This window comes from Dipteris shenzhenensis, chromosome 17, assembly GCF_047967505.1.
Source record: "Dipteris shenzhenensis isolate YYH24624 ecotype China chromosome 17, Dip_SZ_1.0, whole genome shotgun sequence".
Lineage (NCBI taxonomy): Eukaryota > Viridiplantae > Streptophyta > Polypodiopsida > Gleicheniales > Dipteridaceae > Dipteris > Dipteris shenzhenensis.
The window spans coordinates 22,745,375-22,766,567 of NC_141612.1; the positions used below are offsets into that span (position 1 = coordinate 22,745,375).

The window sequence follows — 21,193 nt, forward strand, 5'->3', positions numbered from 1 at the left end:
TATGCATTGGCAGGCAGTTAAGCGCATCTTCCGTTATTTGCAGGGCACGAAGTCTTTTGGCTTGTTATTTCCCAGGGGGGGTGACTTGCAGATGCATGCCTACAGTGATTCAGATTGGGCTGGTGATTATGACACTAGGCAGTCCACTAGTGGCAATTGTTTCTTTTTGGGTAAATCTTGCATTTCATGGCTGAGCAAGAAACAATCTACAGTGGCTACCTTATCATGTGAAGCTGAGTACAGGGCAGCTTTCACAGCAACAGTTGAATGTGTCTGGCTACGACGTCTATTTGCTGATCTTCATCTGTCTTTGGAGGGTCCTTCTCCAATTCTCACTGATAGTCAGAGTGCCATTGCAGTGGCAAAGAATCCAGTGTTTCATGCTCGCACGAACAACATTGAGGTTCACTATCACTACTTCAGAGAGAAGTTGCATGCAGGAGAGATCAGTATGATCTTTGTGTCCACACATGACAACGTTGCAGATATTTTCACCAAAGCACTACCACGTGAAAAGTTTGAGGCATTTCGCAGTGCTCTGAACTTATATCCGTTTGGTGATTGATCAGCCTTGTACATGACATTGGCACTGCAGGGGGGTGTTAGAATTATAGATATAATTCAGCAGTGACCAATGTAATTTAATAAGCTAGTTAGGGGCACTTTTCCCTCTTTAAGAGGTTTTTCCCCCTAACCGTAGTTAGTTCACTAACTATGGTTAGTGACTACTAAGGTTTTGTCAGTAGGACAAAACCTTATCTCTCACTCTTTGAGTTGTCCTCTTACACACTCTTCTATTGCAACTCAGCTATCAAGCTTTCAGCTCTCAAGCTCACTCTCTTGCTCTCTCTCTCTCTCTCTCTCCGATCTCACAAAAGGGTGGGGGTTTACACAACTTTTCCTTGGAGTCTGGTTTTTGTTCATTATTTAGAGGGTGAAGACATAACCTTTAAGCAATATTTCCATCATCAAGACAGAAACACAAAAGCATGAATCTACTCTCATTTCACTTCTTCCGGTGTCATGTTGACTGTAGATAATTTTTTATGCTGCACATATTGAACCTCCTTGTCATACATAGTAAGCAATTATTTGTGAACCATGAATGTAACCCCATATTTATTGCATCTTCAAGGTGCTATAATGATTATACTAAACAACTTGAAATCTTTGTTATGCTTTCAAGGGCAGACATCAACTGTTGTGTTCTCACTTATAGGTTATCTGGAAGACTGTGTCTGGACTTCAGGAGCAGGGTCTACTTCAGCAAGGCGAATACAATTCAATCGCTGAAGCTTTCTTGGTGGCAGGCTCAGCAGCAGGGTGATTATGTTTGTTTTAAGCCTACCTTATGAGTCATTCAGTGAGCACATTGTTTGTCCTGTAGAGCTGACTTTCCTAGTAGAATTTACATTTTCTATATCACATCTGATAGTTGTCTTCATGGATGGCCCCGTAAAAGTAGGTTGTTGAAGAAGAACATGTGAATAGATTTGGATTTTTGGTTTGTTTATTTGCATAATAGTAGAAATCTGGACTTACATGTTTTGATCTTTGTCGGTGATGTGATAAAATCAGGGCTGAGTTTGTAAATTCACAAGAAAAACTATACTGAACATGTAGTCTCAACAGTCTTGATCGAAGTCCGACTCATTTTTTATTTTGTAAATGCAGACGTGGGGAGATGGGTAGGAATAAGCTGACTACTTTTATCTGCAATGCAGGAGGGAGTGCGAAGCCCAGACCCTAAACTGGTTTCTGAAACCTTTACAGGAAAAATGGGGCCAAAATAATTGGCAGGATCGATATTTGCATCGTCCTGAGGACCTCGTAGAACTGCTGATGAGGGACGCAATGGAGCAGCCACAGAATGAAGAAATGTGGTCAATGTTCCACTCAGTGACTTTTTTTGAGCGAGTATTGAAAAGGTGTGCAGATCGACATTCTGACTCCCTCCACAAAGAAACGGCTCCTGCAATAGGATCTAGTCCCTTTTCTCACCCCATGGTTGGCCATCTTATGTGGATTGTTCCGTCACTTCTAAAGGTGATATTTTATTCATCCTTTCTGCAATCCCTAATGGCTCTTTTAAGATTTGTTTTATGAATCTGCTGTCATTTTGTGCTTCCATTGCATGCAACCATGAATTGTGTCTATGCTTGGGCAGAGTTTTGACTCCTCTTTCGTCCTGGCCAATGTACAATGATGTTGTGCTGCAGTTGGTGCATTGTATACATGCTTTTTGGTCTCCATCTTTGAAATCTTTGCTACCTAGTGCAGTGCAAAGTGCTTTACTGATGAGTAGCGCTGAGCAGGCATCCCTTGTTGGGGAAGCTGGATTAAAGCCATCCAGAGGGAATGCCTTATCTCTTCATGATGTTGACGCAAATGCAAGCGGAAATAGTGGAAGTGCTGGGAAGGAAAATGAGATACGCAATTGGTTGAGGGGTGTTCGAGACAGCAGGTGAGTGATCTGGACTTTTAATGTGTTTATGCTTTCGGTGGGGGTATATTGTTTTGAATCTAGGTAATCAGATGTTTTGGTACAAAATAAATGGACATATTCCTAATGAACCACATTTGACCCTCAATTTATCTGTGCACATCCCTTATGTGACTTGCTTTTTTTTTTTTTTCAAGAAAAGTACTTCATTATGTATGAATAAAAACCGCAGAGCAAGCTCAAGTGCGGGAGTACATCATGTCAAGCATGAGAAAAACCAGCTCAAAATGAGCAAACAAGAATCCCAGGTGGCGGCTGAAAATGCCACCTCATCCTTGAAGGAGAGTCAAAGAAGAAAGGAGAACCCCTCTAGACTTATGTGACTTGCTTGAGACGAACATAGTTAGGAGATGAAAGACCTGTTTGGCACAGTTGTAGGGACAGACACATGGGCATCCTTTTAATCAATATATGAAAATTCTTGCATGAAAATTTAGTTTCTATTGATTTTTTTTTTCTTTTTTGGGGGGGATTATAATTTCCATAAATGGTGACTGCTGATCTTTGGACCCACAAGGTGCAAAACCCGATAACTGGTCATGATTATTCCCCATGACTGGTTGAGTAGTGCCAATAAAATGTTTAGTAGGACTGTTCCAAGGCCCAATGGGGAACCAAAAGAATATTTAAATATCATCTCATCTACTTGCTTCATGAATGATTGTCAAGAGAGCAAGGGCTTCATGATCTTAGCGTAAGAATGAATCTGAAAGCATTGCCTCTGGTGAACTGAGAGAGCACTTTCCTTGCCTAAAGGTAGTGGAAAGTCTTACTCTTGATCCATTTAAAAGAAATTTGTGAAAGAGAAAGGGATTTATCGTTGCAACCTTGAAGTGAAGTGGAAGCACTGTCTCCTAGCATGAGCTGACAATAGGATGGGGTTAGGTCTGAGAAGTGGACCCATTGAAGGGGTCCAAAATGACACTAGTCTATAATGAGTATGTGGGTGCCAATACATTAGGGATACCCTTGAGTGGGTTCATATATATGAGCTAAGGGCTCACCATTCCTCCTTGGGAGGCTGGGACCGAGAGCAGACCTATGCCTAGTCTTGACCAGCACCTGGAATTGGACTGTGGTATGGGACACAGGGATTGTGGCTGTGGACATGGCTTGAGGCTATGGCTTGAGGCTTGGTTGATCTCGAGATCAGAGGGTGATTGTTTGTTTATATTGGATCCACGGTTGGCTGGAGAGGCTCGCCAGCTCCCCTAAAATGGTCTTACTAACACTTTGTGGTTTTGCAAATTAGGAGCTTCAGAGATTGGTCCATTTATTACCTAGGTTTGGGCTCAGCTACCCCTCACCTAGGTACATGTCTCAGCTGGTATCAGAGCCACTGTCACTTGAATCTGAGCAACTCACCTCGTATGAGTGCTTGTGAATTCTTGGTGCCCTCCTAGTTGATATTTTATGCGCAGATCTCTATCACTAACAATGGACTAAGGCAGCCTATGATATTTACATATGTTCTGCATGAACAATCTTGCCATGTGATCAGCTGTAATTTTCTTCCTGACCGGGATGAAACGTGCATGCTTGTTGAACCGGCACATAATAGTCCAAAGGCCATCATTCCCCGTATGTGTACTTGTCCAAATACCTTTTGATTTATTCCAATTAAAAGTCATAATGGATGTGGTAGTGGTAATCTCCCTTGATTGTGACTGCCATGTCATTTGCAAATTCCATAGCTAATAGCTCTTGCTCTTGCCTAATTAGAAGGGATAGCCCCAATGTCCCCTAATTGGTAACTTCAAGAAGTAGCCCATCGCCTCAGCTACAAAAAAGCAAAAGGTATAGAGCAAAGGGGCATCCGTGTCTAACTGATTTGGATAGCTGGAATGTAGGGCCTCGTCCTCCACATAACACCATCCTATTGGCCGACTGTGAGTATCAGGAGGATACCCATGAGATCCATTTTTCACACTGAAAGAAAGTCTCCCGATGGTGTCCTCTAGGAAACTCTAGCCAATCTACGCATGCATTTCATTTATAGTTATGTTCAAGCTTTAATCCCAAGACCTTAGATGAGCTACTTCCACATCAAAGTTGAAAATTGTGGGTTTATATTATATCAATGAAATCTTTCAAAGATCGAGCCCTAACATCTTCGTGATTCCTCTCCCACATCAATCTTGAAGATAAAACAAAAGAACATGAAGGCTTAACAGCAGTTCCTTACATTCTTTTTCTTCCTGACACGTCCTTGTGGATTGAATGGTCTTGGCAAGGTTCACATGCAGACCTAGAATTGACAAGAAAAAAAGCTTAGTACGTCTAAATGGCTTTGAAGACCTAGATAATCCTTTGCAAAGGGGACAACATAGTTGTGCATAAAGCAAAAAAAGCAAGTTGTATCGTGCAATCTTGATCCATGTGCCATTGTGTAACTACATGGAATTTTCTAGTTCATCAATGAATCGGCTAAATATAGTTGGAGATTGTTTGTGGGCATTTGTAGACCATGTCCAATACTGTGACTTAAAGATTATTTACATTAGTTGTTAATTATCATTATAATGGCAATCAGTGCTTGAAAATACATCAGTCACTTATCACTCTACTGGTGCGCTATTAGAGGATCCAGAAAATTGTTTGATGTTTTTGAAAGCTCTTATTAAGATTGTATGTAAAGGTGAACCAACATGTTTATTAAATTTGCAGCTACAGCACTATAGGTCTGGCAGCTGCTCACTTCAGTGATAGTTTCTTTCAATACATGGATTCTGGTGCTGTGGAAGTCGCTTTTTTTGAAGACCTTGATGCAATGGAATTTAGGCATGTTCGTAATCTGCTGCATTTCGCAATAGTTCCTCTTGTCAAATCTTGTCCTGCACATCAGAGGGATTCATGGCTTGGAAAAATGCTACCAAGACTTCTTGGTTATTGTGAGCAAGGGTTATCTACATCGTGGGAGAATTTGATAAGAGATGGAACAGTGAAGGTCTCAGAAGGTGCTTGCAAAAGTGAGGTTCTTGGTCTGAAGGCAGAGGTGATAGAAGAAAAAATGCTTAGAGATCTATCTAGGGAGACATGCAATTTGCTGGCAATACTGGCGTCCCCCGCGCTGAATCCGAATTTGCCCTCAGGAGAGCAGTTGCTACAATCTCTGTGCATTGAAGTATCTGGGAGGAACCCCTCTTCTCTATTTGGATTTGACTGTATGATGAGGTCAGTTTCACACCCTATTTTCTGCCCTGATATACTCTCTCAGATTTAAGGGGCCATATGTTGTATACACAGTGTTGCTGATAATTGGGTTAGTGAGGATTTTCTTTTAAACGCTTAAATATGATGTGGAAAAATTACTCACAAACTTTAAGGCCATTTTTAAATCATTCTTGGAAAGATTCAGATTGATGATAATGTCAATGATTTATTCTGCGTAGCTTCTATATTGTTATGAAAATTCGTGCATTTAAGGAGTTTGATAAATAAGCAAATAATGACATCTACATTAATGGCTATATATTAGTGCTCATGTAAAATTCTCCTTTGGAATTTCCTGTTGAGCATGGCATTGTCAATATTGTTTGAGACTTTTAGTCTTCTGATTTAAATTATCAATGCAGAAAATATATGCAGATAACTTCTTTTTGACTCTGAGGATTGTATCATTTATTTTGTAGATTTGTAATGCAGCATCACAGCATAGCAGAAGCATCGCTGTCCATATGCCGCAAAGCATTGAAGTGGCCTGACAGTGATGCAGTACATAAAGCTATAGCTTTCTGTGGATCCACTGTATCAGTAGCAATGATTTCCTGTGATGTACAACTTCAAAACTTTGTTGCCAGAGATCTGTTTACAGATGTGATTGAAGCACTTACTGTTGAATCAAATGCATTTGCACAGGCAGAACTGATCAGTCTTTTTAGAATTATCTACTTGCTAATGGCACATCAAAATGTAGCTCCTCGGCAGGTAATATTGTCCAATTTCATTTAAGAATTGAAACCCTTGCGCTTCCCTATGCAGAGAATGTCATATCGAAAACCTTGTCATAAGAGCTGGACTGTGTGCAGGTTCTTCGGTCATCACCTTCCATCACAGAAGAGGTCCTCTCTGCCTTTGAAAATGCGTTATCTGCAACGTCAAGTGCTAAAGAACAAAAGCAATACATCAAGAGTCTTCTATTACAAGCTGGCGGCACTAATCTCAAGGCATTAATGGGGTCAAGAAATGCAAGTCTGATCACAAATGTACAAAGTCAGTATCTCTCTTTTTTAATATCTGACTGACCTTGAGTTTCTCTATAACATTTGTGAAAGTCACATATTCTTATACCGTCACAGTTAATTCTGCATTGACGCCCTCTGTGTTTGAGGGGAGGGGTTCCTATCCTTCCGGAGGTGTTACCGGAGGCCAAAGGCCACTGGCGTGAGAAGCATGAGTGTTGCAATGCTCTAATGCAATGGATCACGCAGAGTGCACCGTGCAGTGGTGTGCGAGTGTCATATGCTATACTACAGTGAACGACGACGTACGAGTGCACTATGCTAATCAAGATGGGAGGCCGATTTACCATTAAAAACAGAGAAGTCATCTAGAAATGCCTCAAGAAACTTGCCGATATTCTCTTGAAAGAGTTTGGTTACAAGTCGTTGAAAGGTTGCCGGGGCATTACATAGTCCAAAGGGCATCATTTGGTAGGCGTATGTTCTCCATTGAGTGACAAAGGTAGTCTTGGGCTGATCCTGTTCTTTCACTCGGACTTGGTTGTACCCGCTATATCCATCCATGAATGAGTATAAAGCATGTTCTGCCACTGTCTCCAACACTCTATCTGTGAAGGAAAGGGGGAACCTATCACGTCGTGTTGCAGCATTCAAACTCCGATAGTCAACACATATTCTAAGTTTGCCGGTCAACAAATAGAGAGAGCAAAAGCAAACTGCTCCTGGGTTCATGAATTTCCACATTCCACTTCGATGCCTCGGTGACTGTTTTAGCATGCCCCGGTAAGGTAAGCCTTCCACCTCATAAGTGGTTTCTGGAAGGTCTTGAATTGAGGGGTCATCGGCTTTTGATAAGAAAAGGTCAAGCAAAGTGAGATCGGTCATGTCCTCACCTCTATATCCGGTATGCACCTTGGGTCCCTCCAAGACCTCAAGCTGTTGGTGGTGATTCTCCTCAAGTTCAGCAATGTCTATGCCACTTTCTTCTAAATCACTATCACCATCAGTCTCGTCTTCATTAGTGTTATTGTCTTCTGTATGACCATCATTGCACTCAGCAGTACCATGGTTGTACACCGTAGTACCATGGTTGTACACCGTAATACCATGATTGTACTTTGGAGTACCATTGGTGGGTTGTGCAGTACCAGCCTCGTCTACAGGAGATCCTTCATTGTATCCTATAGTATTGTCAGCATCATTTTGACCAATATCCTCCATGTCGGCCACTGGACGATCCTCAATGTTTACTGCAGTACCATCATTGTCCTTAGTACGATCAGTGGTGTCCACTGTAGTACCCCTAGTGACCATTCTCTTATACATGTGTGGACTATTGCAAAGTCCAAAGGGCATCCTTTCGTAAACTAGTTCAGCTAGACCCTGTGGTTCTGGGTGGATTTCTGATACTACAAGTAGGTGTTCTTCTTGATCTTCTTGTTAGCATAGCTCCACCATGTTGACAGCTAAGGAGCCTAGGGCTCCCATCCAATCCAAAATGACAGCATCCTCGTCTTCTTGATCAGCCCGATCCAACAAGTAGGTCAAACATTCAAATCCTTCTAGGGTTGTCTCCTCTTGATATCTTGGTCACCACCCCTGGGCCAGTCCCCACAGGCCCAATGCTCCTCTTCGGCTCCGGCTTGTTCTTTAAAATCCTCCTCTCCTAGTTCTATTGGTATGTGCCTTGCCTACCCTGTGACCATATCTATTTCGAGGGATGTGGATCCCAGGAGCAATCGAACTTCATCAGTTGACCAATCCTAAATGGCCTTTGAAGACCGCAACCATGGCCTACCAAGACGTAGAGGGTAAGTTTGTTCATTTTCGGTCATATCAAGGACAACAAAATTGGAGAGAAAAGTTACTTCGCCAATCTTCATGTGAACACCTTTGACTGCACCCATTGGTTTTACTCTGCGCTGATCAGCCATGCGTACCTGAAAGTGAACATCACTTGTCAACTTCAACCCTAGTTTTTGGAGTGTACCTTTCGGCATAATGTTCACAGTCGCCCCACCATCAAGGAAGACGTCCTTCAGCTCCACTCCATGGATCTCCACGGTGAGCTTGGGACTTTGTTCACAAGTGAGGTCCGTGTAGACGCATGCTGAGCCGGTAATGTCTCTGGTGTTGGCTCACCCGGAGTAGATTCCTTGTGTCGACCTCCTGGGAGGCGATTAAGAAATGTAATAGTCTGATGCTTGATTTGGGGGGACAATAGACAAAGTTGTTGTAGAGTGAGGTTGGGTTTGAAACTCATAAGATCGTCAAACAGGGAGTAGTGGTGGACACTATCATTAGCCTTCTGCAACCTCATCCTCCTAGCCTCTGGCCGAGGGTCGAAGCTTACACGAGGATGTGGATGTAGGTCTGAACTGAGTCATTGTCTCCAGTGGTTTCTCTTCCATCACTCCTTTCCCTTTTTCCTGGGCAGGACTAGGTCTTGTCCCCATAGCCCCTTCTCTGTTGAGTGCTGTTGGGGACAAAGTGGGAGGACCTACTCGTGCCTCATTATCCCGGTGCTGTCGGAGGGTTGTCACTTCTGTTGCAAACCTCACAGTTCTAGACTTGCGGGATGGAAACTGAGGTGTGCTACCTTCATCTTCAGAACTTGTTTGAAGATCTCTCGTGACACCCTTTACCACCTCCTGATACCTCAAAGGCATAGAGTGATCACCCGCCGAGGATGAGGCACTTCCAGAGTTAGTGGTTGACCTTAATGGTTGTGTGCCCTTAGAGTTTGTTTCTGAATCACTATCAGAAGCCAGCATGGGTGGTCTATTCCTGGGCGTACTGTGTACCTTGGAGGGGGAGAATGACCTCGGTGGGGGAACACTTGTCGAACTCATTGGTGCTGAGGTCTCCGATGCTGACTTTGAGTCGCCCTTACATTTGTCACCTTTTGTATGTGACCGTGTCACAGCGCCCAACACTGCGCCAATCAAATGGGGACTGTTGCGCTCCCCGGCCACTACTACATCAACCATATTCACTTGGGATGTGGGTTCCACTCTTCCATTGGGACAATCTTTGGTGTAGTGGTCATTTGTGTTGCACTGTATACAAGAGGGTCCCCCGAACGGTTGTGTACAATCATCTTGGTAGTGGCCGTACTCACCACATCTGTAACACATGATGGGTCTTCTAAAGTTTGTACCTTTGCCTACACCTCCACGTCCACCTCAGAAACCACCCCTTTGACCGCGTTGATAAGAGGGTCCATAGCCACCTCCTGACATAGGTGGTTGGTACGGTGCATAGTGTGGCTGAGGATAGAAATAAGGGGAACCAATTGAATTGGGGGCAGGAGCTTGGAGCAAAGGGGGAGTCGGAAGCAATGGAGACAGCATGACAGGAGGAGGAGGTGGCTCAGATGCTCGTGCAAGAGGGGGGACAGGAGATACTTCTGTTGGGCCAGAAGTTATGGGTACCATTTTGTTGACTGCAGCAACTAGAGGTTCCCCCGAGGTATACTCTGGAAGAAGCTTCCTTAATCCTTTGAGGTGCCTACACTCAGAGGCATCATGTCCATGGATCTCACAAAATGTACAAAATGAGGTAGAAGTAGGTACCTTTCGCTTGGAGGGGCACTCCTAGTAACCATGATTACAACCCTTGCATTCTGTGCACCAAAGGCCACTTCGAATTTGGGCCTCAAAGGATGATTGGCCATCCACCTTTATTCTATCTTTCAGGCCTTCTTTGATTTCTTCTAACTCCTTCTTGAGTTGCTGCCATGCGATGCTCCCTCCTCTCTTGGGAGTTGGGTGGTCGGAGTCGTTGATGAGGCAAAGCTTAGCTGTGACCGTTCCATCTTGACAGCTTCTTTTAGGAAGTCTTGAAGTGAGGCATGTTCAGGGAGTTTATCAACCAACCTTATAGCAATGGTAGGGGGTAATGCTTTCAAAAACCATCCCTTCATGACAGCATCATTAGGTGGCACAGACATCTTTGCTGCCAAGACCCTCATCCTTGTGTACATCTCAGAGATGCTTTCTCCAGGCTTCATGGTGTCAGTGGATAACTGTTGGACAATCATGTGTTCGAATTTTTCCAACTTGAAAGTGCATAAGAATTCCTTCCTTAGGTGTCCACGTCTGGAAGTGGTCCGGAGGAAATTGACTGTACCATACATCCGCGGCATCCTCCAATGAGGAGGGAAAGATGTGAAGGAACGCATGCTCATTCTCCACACCTTTAGCTCTACATGCTGTGAGGAACTTCCTCACATGAGCTTCCGCATCCTCATGGAGGTGGCCTTTGAACTTTGAGTAGCTCGAGAAGTCTAGCTCTGTCTGGGGGACTGAGAACGGCCATCCCCACCCGAGAGGTTGGAGAAGATGCAAGAGTTGGAGGGAGTCCCGATGGGGCTGTAATGAGTGTTGGTGCTCCCAAGGAGGAGACCACCCCGACAACTACTCCTGTGGAGGATCACAATGGGAAAGTCACTACTGATGTAGTCATAGAGAAAGTGTACCCAGATGGTAGCGTGTAAGTGGGGGGTCTCGGTGTTGCAGAGGGAAAGGGTGAGAACATGGAAGATGTGGGGGTGAAAGAGGATGGGAGAGCATTTGGGAAAGAGAGGGACGGAGTTGAAGTCATGGATGAGTAGGCACAAGGGAAGGAAGGAGGTGGTGGAAAAGGCAACACCGGTGTGGATGGAAAGGGAGATGAAACCATCATGGCAGGTAAAGGCATGGCCGGAAGGAAGGAAGGAGGTGGTGGAAAAGGCAACACCGGTGTGGATGGAAAGGGAGATGAAACCATCATGGCAGGTAAAGGCATGGCCGGAGCAAAAGTACCCCCCAATGGGATAGATGTAGAAGATGGATTAGCTAGGAGCCCGGAGCTATGCATAACAGATGAGGTAGCAGCTTGTCCACAAGAGGCCGAGGCGGGAGCAGATGGAGTCACCACTCCGGTAGAAGAGGTGGTTGATGAAGACATCATTGCAGGAGAAGGAGAGGGGCTGCCTTGACCTTGATGAGTCCCTAAGGAGCCCTCATCCTTAGTACCCTCTTCTTTCATCTGTTCTCCGCTTTGCACTTCTTCTCCGGAGTCCGGATCTGACTACCAGGGTTCTTGTTGATCCAAGTCAATGAGAGTGTCGATGAAGTTACTTGCTCTGGCTACTGCTCCAATGGGCTCACTTTGTGTTCGAGTTGAGGACTTCGCAAACTTACGTCGCACGTAATGGTTCTTGTACCTAGTTTGGTCTGTCGGAAGTCTTTTCTCCACTCTCCTCAAGTACCTCCTAGTTCTCTCACTAGCTCCTTCAAATGTTTCAGAATTACTCGGCATAAGACCTCTCTCTATGACCCTAGATCACCACTTCACTCGTGCTACTCAACACCAGTAGTGTCCCACCGTGATCGCCATAAACTGTTTGAGGGGAGGGGTTCCTATCCTTCCGGAGGTGTTACCGAAGGCCAAAGGCCACTGGCGTGAGAAGCATGAGTGTTGCAATGCTCTAATGCAATGGATCATGCAGAGTGCACCGTGCAGTGGTGTGCGAGTGTCATATGCTATACTACAGTGAACGACGACATACGAGTGCACTATGCTAAATGACAATCACCTGCGAACTCCACAACATAAGCAGAATAAGAAAATCTCGTCCTACACTAGTGAACAATCCCCATATCGGGAAGAGACAAGAGAAATGAGAAAGTGACCAAGTTGGCCAAAGTACATATCACTAGACTAGTGTCTCCAAGTCACAAGTCGCAAGTCACAAGAATACACAGGTCTATCCCCATAGTAGACAGAGGGTACACACAAGTCTCTCCACACTCTCTCCTTGGCGAGCTTGTAGCTCTAGCCTCTATCTCTCCTCACACTCTCCTTTCTTCCGCTCCAATGCCGAATGCTGAATGCCCTCCCCCTCTCCACCTTCTCCTTCATTCTTATCCTCCGCCTTGGAGGGTCCCTTCTTCGCTGAGAATCCTCCCCCTTTCTTCCCATTGGTGATCCTCTTATCTCCTTAGCTGTTGAGGATAGCCGTTGCGCCGTTGGCTCTCTTGATGGCTACGGCGACTTCGTGACTCCCTGACTCGCCAGCCTCTTCTAGTTAGGATGGTGTAAATTCTCCATATGCAGGTGAGCTGAATCACCGCACCACTGTATCACTGAACCACTGTGTAAATGTAAATACTCCTGACTGCTCCATGTGCTAAGCTCACTCTCCATGTGCGCAACTCCTAGTTGACCTGTGGTTGACATGTGTCGATACATGGTGGCCTCGGATAGTACTCCTAGATAAACCCGTGTGATCGCATGGCTGACTTGTGTTGACACATGGTCAACATGTGGTCAACAAATTTTGTCATGTGGTCAACGCCTGCCGACAAGTGGTCGTCGTGTGGTAAGGTAACACTCTGCAGTTTATAGCCTTGCGGGATGCACATGAGGATGCCCTTGTCTTTTAGATTCATGAGGAGGCAGACTCCACGGATCTTCAAAGGACATTCTTTTGGAGGCTTCTTTTCAGCCTGTCAGGATTGCAAGATACATTGAGATGGGCAGAGACTCATAGTGGTATCTTTGTTGGATTATGAAGCCAAAGTGAGTCTAAAATAAGTGTTCTAGGTGGTCTAGGAGTGGTTTTATAGTCTAGTGAGTCCTAGACATGCCACGTGTCATATTGGGAGATATCCCATAGACATTGTGACTTTCTGGAGTCTAGTGGCACACTATATAGTGTTGTACTTGTCTATTGTCTAATATATCAGCCAACATCAAGCTCTTTGGTATCATGTGAGTACTTGTCCATTTCTTTCATTTTCTTTCCATTTCATTTCCATTATGCTTGTTATCTTTCCTTTCCATTCCTAGTGTTAGCTTGCTTCTCTCCCTACTACTATGATCTTTCATGTGGTATTAGAGCCATGTTTCTAGCCCTGCTCTCTCTTTCCCTTTCCCTTCCAAGAGATTGAGGTGAGGGAGGCCAATGAAGCTACTCTAGCTCCTTCTCCTTGGAAGGCTACCCTCTTCTCTCCTTTCTTGAGCTCTCTTCTCCACGCTGTGATCTACCACCTCTCTTCTCCTTCCTTCTGCTACATCTTTCTGTGACCTGTGGACGATGTGACACTTCTATCCGGATCTAGAAGTAGAATCACGGCTTTGTGTCTTCAGCAAAGTTGTAGAGGACCTTGAGTACTACAAATCTCATTTTTTTTATATAGAGGAGGGGCTTACAAAGATATTGTTGAGGACCTGGATACCTCATTTGCGGGATGGGCAGCTTTCTTCTTCAGACTTAGCTGCAGTCCTCTTTGATATTAGTGATTTTTATCTTTCAATTGCTCGTATCAGGAGGGGTGAGATCCTCAGGCGTGAGATAGGTATTCGACAGCAGTTGGCCTCCCTCCAGAGGGAGGAGCAGAAGAGGCCTACAGATGCTTGGATTCAGGAGTGCCTTGCTGCAGCAAGGGCTCAGCAACAGTCACTCTTAGATCAGAGAGCAGAGTATGTCTTTCATGCCAAAGAGTCATTTTGGACTCAGACGAGAGGTAGGGTCAACAACAGTTCTTCTCTACTCTTGGTCCTAGACATAGTAGGGAGAGCGTCTCACGGCTTGTTGACTCAGACAGAGTTCTTCAGACACATCCAGATTCCATCTTGTAGGTTGCCACCGATTTCTATGCCTCCCTTCTTACAGGTTATCCTGACACTCAGGCCACAGATGATACTAGAGTGGTTATTTGGCAGCACTTACCGGGGTTGGTGAGGGGATATGAGTGTTTCACTTGATGCACCCTTCACCAATGTAGAGTTCAGGATTGCTCTCTCTACCCTTCACAAGGGCAAGTGTCCTGGTTCAGATGGACTTACCTCCTTATTTTTTATTACTTTTTGGGATCAGATTGGGGTCACATTACCTCAGCCTTGTAGGGTATATGGGACTCGGGTGAGATGCCAGACTCACTTACGGAGGGCCTCATTCATTTGATTCCGAAAGGGGGTTGCAGGAATTTAGTGTCTTAGTGGAGACCGATTACCTTGCTGGGTACCTTGTATAAAATCTTAGCTAAAGCTATCAGCCTTCGTCTGCAGTCCTTTCTACCATATCTTATTCATGATACACACACAGGTTTTGTGCATGGCAAGAGCATCTTTGATAACATCTTCTCATTTTGGGAGGCCTCGAATTGGGCCATGTATAATGGCCACAGGCTGGCCATTCTACTCTTGGATTTTGAGAAAGCTTATGACAGGGTAGATTGGGGCTTTCTGGAGGGCACACTTACTGGTTTCGGCTCCTCAGATACATGGATCAGAGGGGTGTGACCCCTCTACAGATCAGCCCACAGCCAGGTTCTTATTGGTGGAGTCAGAGGAGACAGGTTTCAGATTACCAGATCAGTCCGTCAGGGATGCCCCTTAGCTCCCTTTTTTTCCTTTTTGTGGCTGAGGCTATGAGCTATTACATTAGAGCTCAAGCTGGAATTGTAGGGCTCAAGCTTCCTCTGAGGCAGGAGGATGTTCTCTTAGACAGTGAGTTGGCAGATGATACGGCTGTTTTTTTTAATGCCACTCCACAGACACTGAATTCATTCAGGAGGACATTGGATTTGTTTTGCATTGCAGTAGGTGCACACATAAATTGGAACAAATCCAATGGTTTTTGGATCAGTGATGAGGACACTCCAGTCTGGGGGATTGACATAGGGTTCACTTGGATTCAATGGGGAGTCGCCATCAGGTATCTGGGATGCCAGATTGGGGTGGACATCTCTCCGGCACAACAGAGCGCTCCCGTGTTGGAGAGTATCAAGAGGAAACTCATCTTTTGGAGTTCAGCCAGACTTGACCTTGCATCCAAAGTTGTGGTTGTGAACCAGGTCTTATTGGCCACTGCCTAGTTTGGCTGCTCATGTTGGTGCAGATCTAGAGGTTGTATTGCTCAGCTAATGAGACCTATCAAGAACTTCCTATGGAGTGGTTTAGATGGCACCTTAGATGTTGTAGCCAGGGTGGCTTGGGAGACCCTCATTCTCCCCACAGGAGAAGGAGGTCTCAATATTATTGATCCGAACTTGCAGTGTATGGCCTTACTCTGCAAGTTTGTAGCATGTGGATTGATGCCTGGACAGGAGCCTTGGAAGGATTTTTTCTCACGCAGCATTCAGTCTTGTGCCCCTTCTCATGGGGAAGATTGGTTGGACAGCAGCAGATGGATCTTTACTTCAGCCCATCTCAAATCTCCCCCTTCCCCTCTCATGGCTGCTATTCTGAAAGCTTGGGGTTGCTTTAGAAACACACTTCGTAGAGTTCCACCCAACTTTCGTGAAGAAATTCACAGACAACCAGTCATGCGGAATGATTCGATTTTGGATGATCATGGCAAGCCACTTGGAGTGTCACATTATATGCAGTGGTCTAGATGGGAGAGGGGACCTGCGTCTACGGTAGGCGCTTAGCAGCCTTTATGAGACTTCTAGAGGATCAGAGACCTTTAGCAATTGGCCGGCCTCCGCCTTGAAACAAGGAGAAAAAGTTCAAAGAAGGTGGCAAGTGCATCCGCTTCGTTACATATGATGGAGCTTATGAACAAATGGAGAAAGCTATTAAGTTCATATGCCACTTCAGAGTGGCGCCTTTGTCACAGAGAGGTATGAAGAATCATCCAAGCTTCAAATGATGAGTTGCATCTCACAAGTAGGGCAAGCGCCCCTTCTGCTGAGTTTTTGTTGCTGTCATGACCTGCGAAGACCACACTTGGAGTTATAGAAAATTGTGCTGAAAATTGTGGCTGTGATGATTGAAATATCTGGTGGTGAAAGTGGTCAAAGTATGAGAGGTCTCGGCTGCTGAGCCGTTGTGCCCCACCTGGCTCCCCCACTGCCTCACCCCTTTCGCCCCCTCACCCTCCTCGCCGCACTCCGCCTCTACTGCCCCCCCCGCTTGCTGGGCCTCGCCAACCCCGCCCACTCTGCTCCCATTCCTCCGCCTCCTGCGACCTCCGCCTCCCGTCGCCTCCACCTCTATCCCCGCCACCTCCGCCTCCTGCTTCCTCCTCGTCTCCCCCGCCAGCTCCCCTCCCCCGCCTCCTCTCCGCTCTCTTGCGCTCTCCTTTCCTCCTCCTATCCTCCCTCCTCTCCATCCTCGCCTTCTCGTTCCCCCTCCTCTTACGCCATCCGCCATCCCCCCCTCACCCTCCTTGTCCTCCTCCTCCTTCCACTTCCGTCCTTGCTCTTTCCCTCCTTCACCCCGCCTCGTCTCCGCCTCCCTCTCTGACGCTCTTCCTCACCTTTTCTTTTTCTTCTTCCTCCTTGCAGCGGGAGCATTTGTGCTTGTTAAGGCGAAAGGAAACCTTGGTGGTGACCCTTGGTCTGGCCAAACGGGCTCTATGGCAGCACCCTCGAATCCCACAGCCGTCGTAAAGGCTCTTCTTTCCCCAGTTGACAAGTAGCAGGTACAGCGGGCAGTTCAGTCCCTCCAGGACAAGGCACTCCTGGGTAGAATTGTGGGCCTCATGCCTACAAGGAGACGGGTGCGGGAGTGGATTCAGGCGAGCTTGGCATTAGAGGGTGACCACATCCAGGAGGTCACCATCTATAGAATTCAGCTGAGCTCCCTCGACACTACCTCGACACTCGTGGAGCAGAGTCCCATCCATCTTGGCCCACATCTAGTTTACCTCTTTTCTTGTTATCAAGGCTTTACAGTGGAGGACATGGACACAACACACACCATGTTTTTTGTTTTTTTATTACACTCCGCTTCCCAAGACTCCCCCTCCATTGGTCGGGCATTTGGCACCGTGCTCAAGTCCCCGCCAGAGTCGGCCGCCTCAGTTGTAGCAGATGATGGAGACCCTCGAAGGGGGCACACTTCGCCAGCGAGTGGAGATTTCTGGGTTACCAGGCACTGGTCTTCGGTGCAAATAGATGGGTTACCTAGCCAAAGATTACCCCCGTAGCCATGGCCGAGCGCCCCCCCCCCAAAGCCGCGCAGAGTAGGTAGAGCCAGCAGACCAGAGTCCCGCACCCCTCAGACAAGGACAGCAGGAGTCTCAGACCTCCTGGTTGACCCCCTCAGAAGGGGATTGGACCCAGGTTTTAAAAAAAAAGAAACCAAGCAAATAGGCTCGCAAGCACTGCACACAGAGAGCCAAACGCAGAGAGAGAGAGAGAGAAAGAGAGACAAGGTTGTCCAAGAGGCACCTGAGGAGGAGTAGCAGCAGCGGGAGCCCTTGCGTGGGGGTCCACCTCCCTTAGCGAAAGGGGCCATCACCCAACCAGATGATCCTCATGTGATGGAGGTTCAGCGTCCGCATCGACCCTTGCATCCGCAACGAGCCCTAGGAGTTTCAGATGAGGCGATGGCGGATGGTAGCCAAACAACGGTTGAGGAGGAGCGGATCTAGAGCCCCGGCGAGCCCGATCAGCAGAGGGAGCCTGTGATCGTCCCTATTCCCCCCCTCCCCCTCCCCCTCCAGATCCCTCCCCCCCTTTCCCTTCACTCCCCCCCCTCCCTTGGGTTCCCCCCGCCTCCTCCTCCCACCCTCCCCTCCTGCTTTGATCACTCTCACCACCCGCCCCCTTTCCTCCGCCCCCCCACCTCCTCTCGCCTCCGCTCCCGCCGCCCCCCTCTCCACCTCCTTAGTAGGTTTCTCAGCCTCCCTCTCCTCCGCTGCTTCGACAGCTCTGCCGGTAGGCAAGGGTAAGATGACGCCCCCTTCTGCTCCCTCATCCCAGCATCAGGCCCATTTGGGGAGGGAGCCATAGGGACTGGGCTCGTCCTCCAGGTCAGCAACTCTCCACCTATAGCTTGGACGCCCCTTACCACCGGACTTCTAGAGTTTGGGACCATGGAACTACCTGGAGATCCCGGACTCCTATCCTTTACCGCTGAAGGTAACGCTTATGATCCTGCAGCCACGGAAGGGGGGTTTGATCAGCGTAGCTGGCTCTCAGACCCACCCCATTTGGAGTTTTCAGTTTGCCTCCACGGGGTTGGAGAAGTGGACCCTAGAGGTGTTTGATGCTATTATGGATTATCAGATTTCACGTATGATGGACGAGTGGATGGGAGCACGGGGACTAGATCTTTGGTACGCCCATGGTGCGGAGGTGAATTTTCAGCTGAGCTTCACGCGAGAGGAGTTGACGTATGGTTTGGCGGTAGGAGTTATCAGATTGCTGCTTGAGGCAACGGTGGATCATGCATACTACTGGCCCTTGCAGAAGTGTGCGGAGCAGTTCGGGGTGGAAGTCTCCTTCATGATGAAGTGGGCACAAGAGATCGGCATTGAGTCGGTATCCACCCTAGTACATCATCGCACAGACATGGACTATTCGTCCTCAAAACCCCCAACAAAGTCACATAAGATAGTCTTTCTGAAACAGGCACCCCCTCACAGGAGAGCCTTGTTCTCCACACCCCCGTCCTCATGAGCTGGACCATAGTGAGTTGGAATGTGCATGGGCTCCACGACCATGCTCGTAGTCAACCGTAGTATGTGATACTTCGGCAGGAGTTGCAAAGGGCAGTGGTAGGGTGGACACTGGAAATCCTTTTGATCCAAGAGCATATGTTCTCAGCTGCAGCAAACATCAGATGACGTCACCACCTTCTCCTAGGGAGAGGTCCGGAGGAGTGGTCCCCTATAGTAGGATAGAGCGGAGGGGTCTGCATCTCGGTCTTACAGACTTTGGCTCTAGAGGTCTACGATCAGGGCGAGCTTCGGGCAGTTTGAATTGGAGTTAGGATGGGATAGGATCGGGATCCTGAATGTGTATGCCCAGTGTGCAGACAGCATCGCTCGGTCTTTTGGAGGAGGCTGTCAAAGTGTCATATGGATGTAAACTCATGGATTTTTGGAGGGGACTTCAGCAACCTGGAATTTGGGGAAGACAAGCAGGGTGGCGCCTCCTTCTCTGACAAGCAAGGCGGCACAGTTCATTTTCATGATCAGTGGCAGGGACCCATCGCGAGAGCCAGATTTCAGCAGGATACTTGGCAGCCTCCTCTTCTCTTTCGGACATAGGAGACACAATGGACTGCTTGAGAGACTAGACCGTTTTTACGTTGGGGGCTAGGCACTGCACAAAGGTGGCTCTACCGGGATTTTGGTAGGTACCACGATGTCAGACCACTCTCTCATAGTACTTCACTTAAATCAGCCCCGCCGAGGTCTCCCCCAGAAGGGGGTCCATATTCTAGAAGACCTTTTGCAAGACAAGGAGATCTAGCAGGTCATGGCAGGGGTTTGGGAGCAGTCAGAGATGACACCAAGCGAGGGCTGGGCTGTTAGAATTATAGATATAATTCAGCAGTGATAAATGTAGTTTAATAAGCTAGTTAGGGGCACTTTTCCCTCTTTAAGAGGTTTTTCCCCCTAACCGCAGTTAGTTCACTAACTATGGTTAGTGACTACTAAGGTTTTGTCACTAGGACAAAACCTTATCTCTCTCTCTTTCAGTTGTACTCTCACACTCTTCATTTGCAACTAAGCTTTCAAGCTTGCAGCTCACAGCTCACTCTCTCTTGCTCTCTCTCTCCCCTAGACTTTCATTTGGTATTAGAGCCTCGTTGAGCTCTTGCCTCCAGCCCACGCTCCTGCTGCTACATCCCGTCCGTACAGCTCGAAGCAATCCAAAGATTGTTCGTACAGTCCGTACGACTGTACGGAATTTGTACATGCACGTACCTTCCGTTGGCAATTCGTTCGTACCTGCCGTACCAGCACGTACCGTATCTGTTGCCTCATTGTTGTTCGTACCTACCGTACCCTGCATCACTCCGTACCTGCCGTACGTGTAGTACCTGCACATTCTGTGATGTGTAGTGTCGTACAGCTCGTATCTGCAATCACGCCGTCGCAGGTAATCATCGCTATACCAGCGTGTACCTGCTGCAGTCATACATGCTTCTGTACATTGTCCGTACTTGCTTTCGTACGGCGTCGTACTTGCTTCCGTACAGGTCCTGATTCCGTACAGCGTGCAGTAGCTGTACATCCTGCAATCCCGTCCGTACCTGCGACCGTATGACCTGCTTATCCGTACAATCTGTACTTGGTCGTCTGTATTCATTGTAACAACAGACATTTGCAGTCCTTTGCAGTTATTTGGGTATTTTCAGGTTCACAATTGCTTGTGAAGCAAACATTGCAGACAGATCTGTAGATTTGGTCTGAAATTTGGGGCTTTCTGCTGAAATTGCAAATTTGGGGCTTTCTGTGCTTTTGCCCCTTTCCGCATATCCGGTCGTGTAAGACCTCGAAGGCAGCGTGGGATATCTTAGAAAGCATGTATGCAGCCCGGAATGATGCAAGGGTATCTTTCTTGAAAAGAGAGTTAAGTAATACACATATGGAAGAGGGTGACTCCATGTCAGTCCACCTCACAAAGCTATAGGATCTCAGAGAGCAATTATTGAACATAGATGAGATTATTCCTGATTCAGAGATGATTACTACCACTCTGAATTCTCTTCCTGAGTCTTATCTCAGCTTTCATACCTCGCTGAACTTATCATTGAGGGGGGGTGCAAATCC

General features: G+C 46.9%; 1 protein-coding gene across 2 annotated transcripts in view; it reads left to right on the forward strand.

The window, feature by feature from the left end:
- Window positions 1-21,193, forward strand: part of LOC147891862 (ARM repeat superfamily protein) — a 147,992-nt gene that overhangs the window by 120,600 nt on the left and 6,199 nt on the right. For both annotated transcript variants that reach the window (XM_087388423.1, XM_087388424.1), the window contains exons 16-21: window positions 1,220-1,323; window positions 1,725-2,046; window positions 2,220-2,464; window positions 5,171-5,677; window positions 6,136-6,430; window positions 6,532-6,715. In XM_087388423.1, the coding sequence (XP_087244549.1) occupies window positions 1,220-1,323; window positions 1,725-2,046; window positions 2,220-2,464; window positions 5,171-5,677; window positions 6,136-6,430; window positions 6,532-6,715 (1,657 nt within the window). The remainder of the gene's footprint in view (window positions 1-1,219; window positions 1,324-1,724; window positions 2,047-2,219; window positions 2,465-5,170; window positions 5,678-6,135; window positions 6,431-6,531; window positions 6,716-21,193) is intronic.